Below are 12063 nucleotides of genomic sequence, written 5' to 3'. Positions count from 1 at the left end.
GATGCAAATAAAAATAAAGTTATATATGTATTTAATTATGTAATAATATATTAATAAGAATAATTATATTTTATATTAATTATGTAAATAATTATCTAAAAAATAGATATAATTAAATAATTATATAAAATAGTTTATATTTTTTAAATATTAAAATTAAACTTATATATATATGCGTATCTATAATTAATATTCAATTTGACTTCTAAAATTTGAGGTTAGACTCAAATTAACTTCTAAAATTATAATCGACTCAATTCAATTATCAAAATTTATAATAGTAACTCAAGTTAGTTTCTGAGTTGATTTTCATAAATAAGATGTTGATTTTGTACCTTAATTTATTAAAATTTGAATTTCTTACTTAGATTCTATTAGACCTCCTAAAAGTTTGATTGGTTCTAAAATATTTATGTGAAAATGATAATAACAAGTTCATTAATTTAAAAGTTTTGCGACTTTAGAAGTAATAATTAAAGTTTTGGAACTCTAATAAATCTTAATTACATAGAATTTGATAAAAAATTTAAATTACAACTTAATGTACTAAATCAATACATTGTTAATAAGAATTAGTTCAGAAATTAATATGAGTTATGATTATAAATTTTAAGATTCAATTTAAATCCATTTAAATTTTAAAAATTACATTAAATTCGATTTAAATATTAGAAGATCAAATTAAATATTAACTCCACTTATTTAGTGTGTATGCTCTAATTTTATTTGGATAAAAGTAAATATAATGGCATATATGCATGTTTATATTGGATAAGCATGACGCACTACAAGAAAAAAAAGTTATTTTAACATGATTTTTTTTAACAGTCATAGTTAAGTGTAAAGATTAATATATATTTTTGACAAATATCACAAATGTCAAATTTTTTATGTTTTTATTTATAATTTGATTGTAGAAAATTATTTCTCAATTTTGACACTCATTTGTTTTCAACAAACTCCATTATTTTTTTTTTGTTGAGCTCCGTCAATTTTGGCATCACACTGCTCTCAGTTTGGGATCATACTACTCATTCTTCATCTTCAAAATCTCAGTTTATTCTTCAGTTTCAAGATCTCATCTCATTAGTTCTTTGTTAAAAACTTTTTGTTGAGAATTTTTTATGGTCAATAAGTGTCAAAATAAATAGTATTTTTGACGGTTAATAAGTATCACAAAAAATATATTCTCAAAATTTTCTAACAAATTATTTTTGATAGCCAATATTTATCAAAATAAGATTTAAAATTTTTTTACAATTACTTATATGTTAAAAATACTATTTTTGACAAAACTTTCATTAACATATTTTCATAATTAAAATAGTGTCAAAATTTGATTTTTTGACGAATTTTAATTTTTTTTGGCACATAATAATCCTTAAAAATAGTCTATATTGTTGTAGTGACGTATACACATAGTAGTTGAAAGTTGAAACCTATCCCTCTAGGCTCTAACAACGGAAGAAGGTGAATTATATGGTAAAGATGTAAGTTTATAGTTTTTTTTTTTTATAGGATAAAAGAGAGATTGAAAAAGATAGAACTTACACTTTAAATAATAATAAAATAATAAAAAATAACTATAAAAAAAATTATTTTTTCTCTCTCTATACCACTTCAATCTGTATAATAAAGTGTCTCGTGCAAGAAAACACAAAACCTAATATATAGCAGCGAGTGATACGCAAATATTAGTTAGTTAGGGTATTGTATGTAACACAGGTTAACCAAAAAGGGAGAGAGAAATGTGTGTTTTCCAAAGTGTTGGGACATTGGCAGCATTATTATTCTCAATAGAGGGACACCTTTTCTGCATATCCATATCCATATCACCATATTAGTATTCTATGTGGTAGCACCCAGTCACAAGCTATTTCAATTCTCTCTCCTCCCATACTTTCCACTTTTCCTTTACAATTTTCTAATATATTTGTTAAACATATATTTACTTAAGTATTTCTTTTATTTGTTTGAATTTTTAAAGAAATATAATATCAAAATTTTTATAATAAAAATTTTAAAATTTAATTTTTGTTAAATTTACAAAATAATATAAAATAAAAATAATAAATATATATATGTTCTAAAGTGAACTGTCTTTAAAATTAAATAGATATATTTTATTCTTATAATAATCTTTTTTTTTGAAGATTTTTAATAAAATGAGTTATACTTCAGTTATTATAAAATAAAGATGATAAATTAAATACTTGTATAAGATAAAGTACTTTGATATTCAAATCAGTGTATGAATATAATACTAAGGATAAAAAAATGAAGACTGGATTTTTTTTTATTATTTTACTCTTTAGTCTTTGTTATTTTATAAGTGGGGCATATCTATTTTATAGTTGTAAGAATTAAACTGGTGGTTAAATCGATTAAATTACTGATTTATTAATTTATTGATTTAACTGATAAATTATTAGTTGAACTGATAAAATCGATCTATGTAAATAAAAAATATAAAATAATTAAAATACTAACAATAATCTACAAAATTAATTTCTTCTTAAACAACAAATGACAACATAATAAAGTACCAACAAGTTAAATCTCATGATAATTACCATAATGTGCATTTTTCTGCGAACAGAACGCACTTCCCTGCCTGTGCATACGCACAGATGTGTGCATCCGTACAGGTCAAAATATTTGTAGGGTGTGCGTCCGCACAAGGATGTGCGCCCGCACACATCAGAAATCTGAAATTAACTCTAACTTTGAAGGATCATAACTTCCTCTACAAAATTCTAATTTTCACAAACTTTATATTAATTTAAAGGATTTTCAAAGATCTTTAATTATAAACAAATCTCAATCAATTTCGAAAAATGAGGCAAAAATTATGATCATTCAAAGTTCATCAAAAATCTTATTTTACCTAACTTCACAATTTACACACTTTCTTACCATACACATTCTAAACCACACGATACCATTCCAAAGCACATCAAACCATTCAAAACACCACTTTTCATCAAAATGTACTAGTTATACCACAATACACCAACTTTATCACTTTCTTCTTCTCATTTCATTATTCTCAATTCCAACATCAACTATATAACATTTATGATCAAAATCACCATCAAACCCACCATTTCATAAATCATAACACCACAATTATCATAAGGAACCAACTTTGTTCCAATCCATACAATCATACAACATCATCATATCATTAAAATTCATCACAATCAACCCAACATTCATCATCAACATTTAGCACACCAACCATCATTTTAGTTCAACCTATCTTATTGGTCACTAGCCTATGTGTCCATGAATATTATATACTACATAGAGGAAACCGAAACCATACCTTGATCGATTCTTCTTTATGTACCAAAACTCAAATTGATCACCAAATAGCTTTTAACCAATTTCCAAGCTTTCACTTCCACTCCAATAAGCACAATTAAATTCCAAGAGCTCCCAAAGCCACCATAATCAAACTATATACATATAAATCACCTCAATTCAACCTAGGGTTCCAATTAAATATAGATTCACAAGGGTTTAGTGGCTCTTACCTTCTCCCACAACTAGCAAGAATCCAAGGCTAAGCAAGAATTAGAGCAAACCTAAACACCAAGAATCACAAAAACTCATTTAGGCACAAACCCTAAGTACCCGAAATTTTGAGTAGAGAAAATGAGAAGATTTCGTGATTACTTTGAGAGTTTCTTGGATGGATTTTTTAAAGCTCTTCACAAGGAACGCGTAGCCGCAAACGGTGCGGCGATCGGAGCCCTCTAGCTCAAGATATGAGCTTTGGGAGAAGATGATGAATAGTAACCAAAAGGGTTTCTCTCTTCTCTTTTCAGCATGTATGAGTGTGTTGTTTAGTGTTGTGGCTAGTTTGGTTCATTTAATGAGTCTTTTATATGTTGAGCTTGGGCCCAATTTGGACCCGGTCCAATCCGTTAGCGTTTTTAGCCCGTTTGGCCCAACTTTGGGCCAAACCTTCCAAATTAACGCCCGATTTTCGACTTCTAATATTTTTCTAACATTTTTGACTGTTTTAAATTTTTCTCATACAGTATCGGGCAGACTTAAACCGGTTCAACCGGTTCAATTGTCGGTTCACAATTTTTTACGGTTTTTCGTAAAAAGTACATTTTCTGACTCAGAAAGACCTACTGAGTCCGAAAATTTCCTTTAAATACTCAAATTCTCACTCTAACTCTTCGAAGCCTAATTTGGGCAATATTAATTACTTAATTAACCGGTTGATTAGTTACGGTTCTTACAGTCCGAGAGAGAAAAGGACGCAGATGACGGAGACCACCAACCTGTTCGAGAGAGCAGACGACGGAGACGGTGCGACGACGGCGACAATGAAGCGAAGCAAGGAGAAGCGACGAAGAAGACGAAGGAGCCGCAGTGAGGTGAGGTGAAGTGAGACGAAGAAGACGACACAGACTGGCGGGCGGCGATGTCGCGGTGAGTGAAGTGTGGTGAGGTGAGGTGAGGGAGGAGGGTTACCGTTTAGCCGTTTAGGAGATTAGGGTTGGGGGAACGGGGATGGGAGTATTGGGCAATAGGTGTGTTTTTTTTTAAGAACCAAAACGACGTGGTTTTGGCAAATAAATTAAAAAAAAAAAGCGGCCGGATGAACAAAACTTGTTAGTTCTTTGATTTTTATCAGAACCGGAGGTTTCAACTCGGTTCTCTTCATTCCTATTCTTGATCTAATCATATTGATCAATCGGACCGATCGAAAATTCGATTTGTCGATTTTTTAGTTAAACCGTCCAATTCGATCCGATTGTTACAACGGATTACAACTTACAAGTATACTATTAATGTAAATAAATGGGTTTAATTTTAATGATTTGATAACATAATAGTTACAATAACGATCCAATTACTATAACGTCACAACAGATATATTAAGATAAAAATCAAGTAAACTCACTACTTAGTGATGAAATGCCATAGAATGAGCAGCTGTAGGCCAAAGAGCAGAAAATCCCATCTCCGGTTCTTGGTAATGCCATCTGTCCGATTTAACATAGTCTAAATAGATTTGGCAAAAAATTGCGCGGCATAAGACTCTCTCGACCTGTTAAGCACACGCTGCGAAGATCAAAAACGAGGTATTCCACTCGTCAGTTTATGACGAGCTTCGGCAGGAGCCTAACTCTTAGCTCTACTTGCTCGGAAGGTGAGAGAGAACTCAGGATGGCTAGACCGAGACGCTTAAAGTCAACTATCTGATGGTCTGAGAATCCATAAAAAAAGTATTTCTACTCCAGGACGCACGACACCTTTCCTCGCTCTAGGTGGTTCTAAACCGATTTCATGCTACCACCGAGCGGACTTTCCTATGAAGCTCGACCTAGCTTTACACGGTCCTATAAGACGCACGTTTTTAGCATTATATCTTATCTGCTCTCTCTAAAAAAAATGGAAATTTAGGATACATAGAAATCTAAAGGGTGTCTATTCTATTTCTCTTTAGAGTAGAGAAAAAAAAAAGATAGTTGAACGGGATATCTTTTTTCTATCTATCATTGATTCAATCTATGAATCAAGTCGAAGTTAGTCTCTCGCATCTTTCACTAAAATTATGCATGCACACTGCTGGTTCTTTATTGGCATTTTCTCCGGAACATATTTCATTTGTTTTAAAATAATTGTCGTTTTATTTAGATAGGGATAGTTACTTTTTTTTTTTTTTTGTATAATAGGGATAGTTACTTTGAAGTTTGAACGGAAGGAATATATAACAAATGGAGAATTTGATAATATTTCAATGTATTGAAACTTATCATCTCTCTCTCTCTTTCTCAACATTATTTTAGTGTTAGTTTACATATTATTAAATCGATAAAAAATATTTTTTTAATAAAAATTATTTTTTTAGTGTATTTGATAAATTTTTAATAATAAAAATAAAAATATTAAAAAATAAAAAATATTTTTTTTAAATTTATAATTTATATTTAAAAAAAATATTTTTTTACATAATAAATAAATAAATAATAAAATAATTTTATTTTATATAAAATATCTAAACATAAAATTACTTTTATTTTTATAAAAAATATTTTAAAAAAATATTTTAAAAAAATATCATATAAATTTTTTTTTGAAAATGACGTCTAAATAAATCCTTACTCTTAGAAAATTTCGAGAAAGTAATGAAAATAAAACAAAACTAGAAGGAGCAACTAATTAAAGAAAAATATTCCGAAACCATTGTTTGAGAGCTATAGAGAGCCATGCATACTTTTACTGCATTTTTTTAGTTTATTTAATGTATTTTTTTAATTATCATTAAATTAAATAAAGTAAATTTGTGCTGATCTTTCTAGCATCACTCATTATTAAATTTAAAAATAAATATTATTTTAATTCTTAAAATTTAAAATTAAAATCAAATTCATCCCAACAATATTTTTTATTTATAATTGCTTTCTCCCTAACTTTTAATTTGTTTCTCCCATTCCACACACAGTGATATGTATGTCGTTATATACGTGTATTCTTATTTAATCCAAGTAGCTAGCTAATGCGGAAGAAACAAAATATTTTTCATTAGAAAAAGATGGTAACTAAAGTATTTGAATTTGATCATCGTGAAAAGAAAAATAAATAAATAAAAATATGTCGGTAAGTCCATGCTGTGGATTGAGAAAGTAGATGTAGAACATGAAAAAAAGATAGCGACATGTTGACCAAATGAAAAAAAAAAGATATATGCGATAGTGATGTAGATATTATAGAATAACTATATATATAGGAATTAATTTTTAATTAATTAGATAACATTAGTTATTTTTATTATAATTCTTTTTTTTTAATTTTCCTTTTCAAAAAAATTTAAAATTTAGAATTAAGACTTAAAATTCGGAATTTAAACTCAAAATTTAGAATATAAAATTTAAATAAAATTAATTAATACTAATTTAAGAAATTTACTTCGTAATTAAATTCCTAGCTGATTATATTAGGCAATGATATTCATAATCTCATAATAAATAACAACACTACTACTGGATACAAAGTTATTTGAATGGACAATATTCATTATACAAAACTTTATCTCGTTATTATAATTTTATATTATATTCTGTATATATAAGCCGTTGATAATATATAATAATAGTAACAAATTAAAATATTATTAAATATAAAATGTGAAATAGTGCCCAATAAATATAGATGCATGAAATAGTGGTTGAGTCTTTAACTTGACGGGTAAATAAAGAAAGAAAAATAGAATTGAAAGTCACAAAGTGAAGAAGGATGGAGATAAATAATGGAGAAGATGGCTATATAATATTTCACAATATAACATGTGTTGCTAATAATTTAGTAACAGAAAATTAGTGGTAATTTTCCTTTCACGAATTGAGATATTTACCGTTGAACATGGTCATTAAGCTTCTTTATGCTAAAGTATACTTGAAAATTGATGAGGCTAAAATTTAGGTATATATACAATTTCGTTTTTTTTTTTTTTTTCGTAGGTGTCACCCTCACCACTTTGATATCCCAATATCTAATCTAATTATTTAGGTGAAAATTCACTACGTACTAGCAATGCAAGTGGCCAATTTTGTGAACTTATATTATATACATTTCTCAAATTTCTGGTGAAAATTCACTACTATACCAAACGATTATTTTTTGGCTATTTGCACGAATTAATAATTCATTTGATATTTTAATTTAATTTTTAAAATTTTAATTATTTTTATTTAATTTTAAAATTTTACAAATATAATTCACATTAATTTTTTAGATAATTTGTGATACATAAATATTAATAGAGCATAGACATATAAATAGTCAAATATTATGTTAAAATTTGTAAAATAATGTTATTTTAATTTTAATATTTAAATAGCATAAAAACGATGTTGTATCACTTGTTTTGAAAAAAATATTTTAATAAAATTCACTTAGAATTGTTTTTGGATTATTTCAACACTAAAATTAAAATTCCGTCATTTTACAGAATCTAACGTAATATCTGATTGTCTATGTTAACATTCTATTAACGTATGTGATACGTGTTTTAAATGTTCGTGATATGAATAGTTCAAGTGTTATTTAGAAGATATTAATTTACATTTTTTAGAATATTTTAATTTAATTTGATGTATTTTAATTTTATTTATTTAATTAGTAGATTTTTTTTTTGTGACTAAATAGAAAAGAAAGAAAAAAAAAGAGACAAAACCAAATTAATTGGCTAGGGTCATATCTAAATCTATTAGATGTTGAAGCTCACTCCATGGTTGGCTCCAATTCGAGTGAATGTCCGCGACAGAAGCAGCTGCTTTAGCCATACAATCTGCAACACTATTTGCAATCCTCTGAATTAAAAGAATAGAGACTCTCCAATTCCAATTCATAACCTCCTGTATATGCTTTGCCAAATCCCATTCCGGAATATCCTTACCAAGCATTCTTTGGTTTACCAAGAAAAGAGCTTCTAAACAGTCTGTTTCACAGATAACCTCACGAAATCTACTCTCCCAAGCAAGAAGTAAGCCTCTCCAAATTTCATACAATTCAGCAAAAAGAACACTGTACACTTCGACTTTCCCAGTGCAACCTTTCAACCAACATCCATCAGGATTACGAATGATACAACCAAAACCAGCATAACCAGAAGGAGGAAACCAACTAGCATCACAATTCAATTTAACAGAATAAACTGGAGGTGGAACCCAATGCAAACAAAGTGAAGGAGGAGACAGTGATTGATGCATAGTAAAAATAGTGTGAAACTCCCTTACTGAACTACGAATCAAACTCACCACTTTACTAGCACTCCATGAATCATCTATATTAAATAAGTCATGATTCCTGCTTCTCCAAATCCACCAGATGGTCGAAAAGAAAAGAAAAATATTTTCACTCCTTGCACCTCTATAGAGCCAATCATGTAAATTCGAGTTATCTGAATACAGGCCTAAAAGGTTCCAGACCTCCTTGGCACTAGGGCACTCCCGAAGACAATGAAGAATTGATTCAGAACCATTCTGACATCGATGACAGGTGCTAGATAAAGCTAAACCACGACCCAAACGAAACTCTGCCGTAGGAATAGCATTATGAAGACTGAGCCAAATCAAGAACTTGTACTTCTCAGGAATATGCAGTCGCCATACCCACAACCAATTATCATGCTCATTCCAGTCAAACTTTCTTTTGGCTAGCCAACTGTACCCACTCCTAGCTGAGTAAAGTCTAGAAGATGCCACACCCCACGACCAACCCGAACTCTCTCCAGCATTCAAATCTGGATTATAAGCATTCAAACGCTGTTTGACATCTTCTGGAATGATAGAGAAAATATCATGGAGATTCCATTGATCATCTTTCCAAACGTCTCTAATAGTTAAATCAGAGTCAGATATATGTACAAAAGGGACATCTTGAGCAATTGGACCCTCAATACTCCAATTGTCAAATAAAAAAGATTGATCAAGTGACCCAACGCACCAAGAGAAGGCATCCTTAAGAGCACCAAAAGCCTTTGAGATACTCTTCCAAACATGAGAAGCATTGCAAGGGACAGGGCCATCTAAAACTCCCTCATTCCTCATATACTTCGCCCTCAATAGAGCAACCCAAGGCTTGTCCTGACAATGAAAAAGTTGTCACACCAATTTACCAAGTAAAGATATATTAACACACGCAGGATCTCTAACACCCAGGCCACCAAATTTTTTTGGAGTGATCACGGTCCTCCAATTAACAAGAGAAAGACCTTTACCATCAACTTGACCCTTCCAAAGGAACTGTCTCATCATAGAAGATAATTTATCACAAACCCAATTTGGAAAAAAAGATACCTGCATATGATAGACAAGAATGGATGCTGCAACAGAATTGATCAGGAAAAGTCTCCCTGCTTTATTTAGAAGCCTTCCTTTCCAATTAGCTAATCTTCCCCTCACCTTTTCAATCACCGAATGAAAAGAAGCCCTACTGGTACGGGAATGATTAAAGTTAACTCCAAGATATCTTCCTAAGTCCAAAGCAAAACGTATTGAAGAAACACTAGTAAAAATATCTCTTCTACGAGCAGTCACATTTTTAGAACAAAAAGCTTTAGACTTTTCAAGATTCACTTTCATGCCAGATGCCTTGCAAAAAATGTTAAGAGAATGCATGACCATTTGGACCTGACTCTTTGTAGCCTGACAGAAGAGTAAGAGATCATCTGCAAACATCAAATGAGAAAATTTTGGGCCACCCCTAGTGACAGAAACTGGTTTCCACACACCCTCGACCACCTTATGAGATATATAGCAAGCAAGTCTTTCCATACAAAGCACAAATAAGTAAGGAGACATTGGATCGCCCTGTCTAAGCCCCCTTCTAGGAGCAAAACTATCCAATCTATTCCCATTCCACATAATAGAAAGAGATGATGCACGGACACAAGTCATAATCAAATTAACAGTGATGATAAGAAAACCAAAAGCAATGAGAGTACTCTCCAAAAACCTCCAATCCACCCTATCATAAGCTTTTTCAAGATCAATTTTAAAAGCAAGAGTACCTTTCTTGGATTTTGTGTGCTTCATGAAATTCAGAATTTCTTGGGCCACAATAATATTATCAGGAGCACCACGACCCGGAATAAAACCTCCTTGTAAAGGACTAACAATATCTGGAAGAAAAGGCCGAAGTCGGTTAGTCAATACTTTTGTGATAATTTTATAAACAACATTACACAAGCTAATAGGCCTGAAATCCTTCATAAAGGTAGGGTTATCAATTTTAGGAATAAGCACAATCAGAGTTTCTATGATGCTAGGATTTAAGAACTCTCCCAAAAAAGCGCTCCGGACAATATTCCAAATCTCAGTGCCTACTATCTCCCAATATTCTTTAAAAAAATAAGCTTGAAAGCCATATGGACCAGGAGCCTTAAAAGGGCTCATACTGAATACTGCTGACTTGACTTCCGCAATCAACCTCAACCTCTTCCGTTGTACCAAAGAGATTCTTGTAAAAAGAGAGAGCTTCTTCCTGTAGAATATCTGGATCAGTAGACCAAGACCCATCTCTAACATATAATCCATGTACTCTATTATGGTTTCTACGTACCAAAGTCTGAAGATGAAAGAATTTAGTGTTTCTATCCCCATACTTGACCCACTGCTCTCTAGATTTCTGGTACCAAAAAAGTTCCTCTTGCAACAAAAGCCTATTGTAATCTTCCCTCAGTTCAGCTTCTTTAATTCTCAGAGATAACACATCGGTAACCTCCAAACGCCGTTGAATCTGATCAATCTGATATTCCAGCTTATTTTTTCGCACAAAAATATTTCCAAAAATCTTTGAGTTGAAGTCCAAAGAAGCCTGTTGAACCATCTTAAGCCTTTCGGTAACGCCTCCAAACTCTTGATTCCAAGCCTTACTAATAACATGTTTATAAGAAGGATGTGTTGCCCACACAGCTTGAAACCTAAAAGGACGTGAACCTTTCACTCTGGGGCTACCATGACAACGAACTAAAATAGGACAATGATCAGAATGAAGCCTGCTAGGAATTTCAGAATAACCCTCAGGAAACATTGTCATCCACGCCTCATTAACTATAGCTCTATCCAACCTTTTAGCCAAGTCCCTGCCAGCCTGAACTGCTCTATACCAAGTATATCTCCTACCAGTCACTTTAAGATCAAAGAGCTCACAGTCATCTAGAGTAGTAGCTAATAGACTAGCTCTGTGAGAAGAAAAATAAGCACCTGTACTCTCATCTGGTGCCACAATCTCATTAAAATCACCAACGGCCATCCATGGTCTATTATGGCCTGAATTAATAGAACGCAAATGATTCCAAAGCATACATCTTTTTTCGAATTGAGGACTCCCATATACTGCACTACAAAGCCAAACTAAGTTACCCACACTCACTTTTACTGTGATACATTGGTCAATTTGATCAATAACCACACAAGAAGCATTAGCAATAGAAGATAGAAACCAAATGCCACCCCTGTGTCCTACTGCTTCCTCAATACCAACACAATGAAAACCTAACTTATCCCAAAAATTCTTCAAATTATTAAACAT

At 31.1% G+C, this 12063-nt stretch overlaps 1 protein-coding gene across 1 annotated transcript; it reads right to left on the bottom strand.

Moving 5' to 3' along the window:
- Positions 1 to 1726: 1726 nt before the first annotated feature.
- LOC148550181 (uncharacterized) lies at positions 1727 to 12063 on the bottom strand. The gene is made up of 6 exons (XM_088493444.1): positions 11895 to 12063; positions 10942 to 11801; positions 9717 to 9773; positions 9518 to 9614; positions 8382 to 9307; positions 1727 to 1813 (listed from the first exon to the last, which is right to left on the bottom strand). The coding sequence occupies exons 1-6, from the start codon at positions 12061 to 12063 to the stop codon at positions 1727 to 1729; spliced, it is 2196 nt and encodes a 731-aa protein (XP_088349570.1).

This window comes from Arachis ipaensis, chromosome B7 (assembly GCF_059453495.1).
Source record: "Arachis ipaensis isolate K30076 ecotype BB chromosome B7, ASM5945349v1, whole genome shotgun sequence".
Classification (NCBI taxonomy): domain Eukaryota; kingdom Viridiplantae; phylum Streptophyta; class Magnoliopsida; order Fabales; family Fabaceae; genus Arachis; species Arachis ipaensis.
Note: the sequence above shows the minus strand (reverse complement) of the source record. Positions and strands in the feature narration are given on the sequence as shown.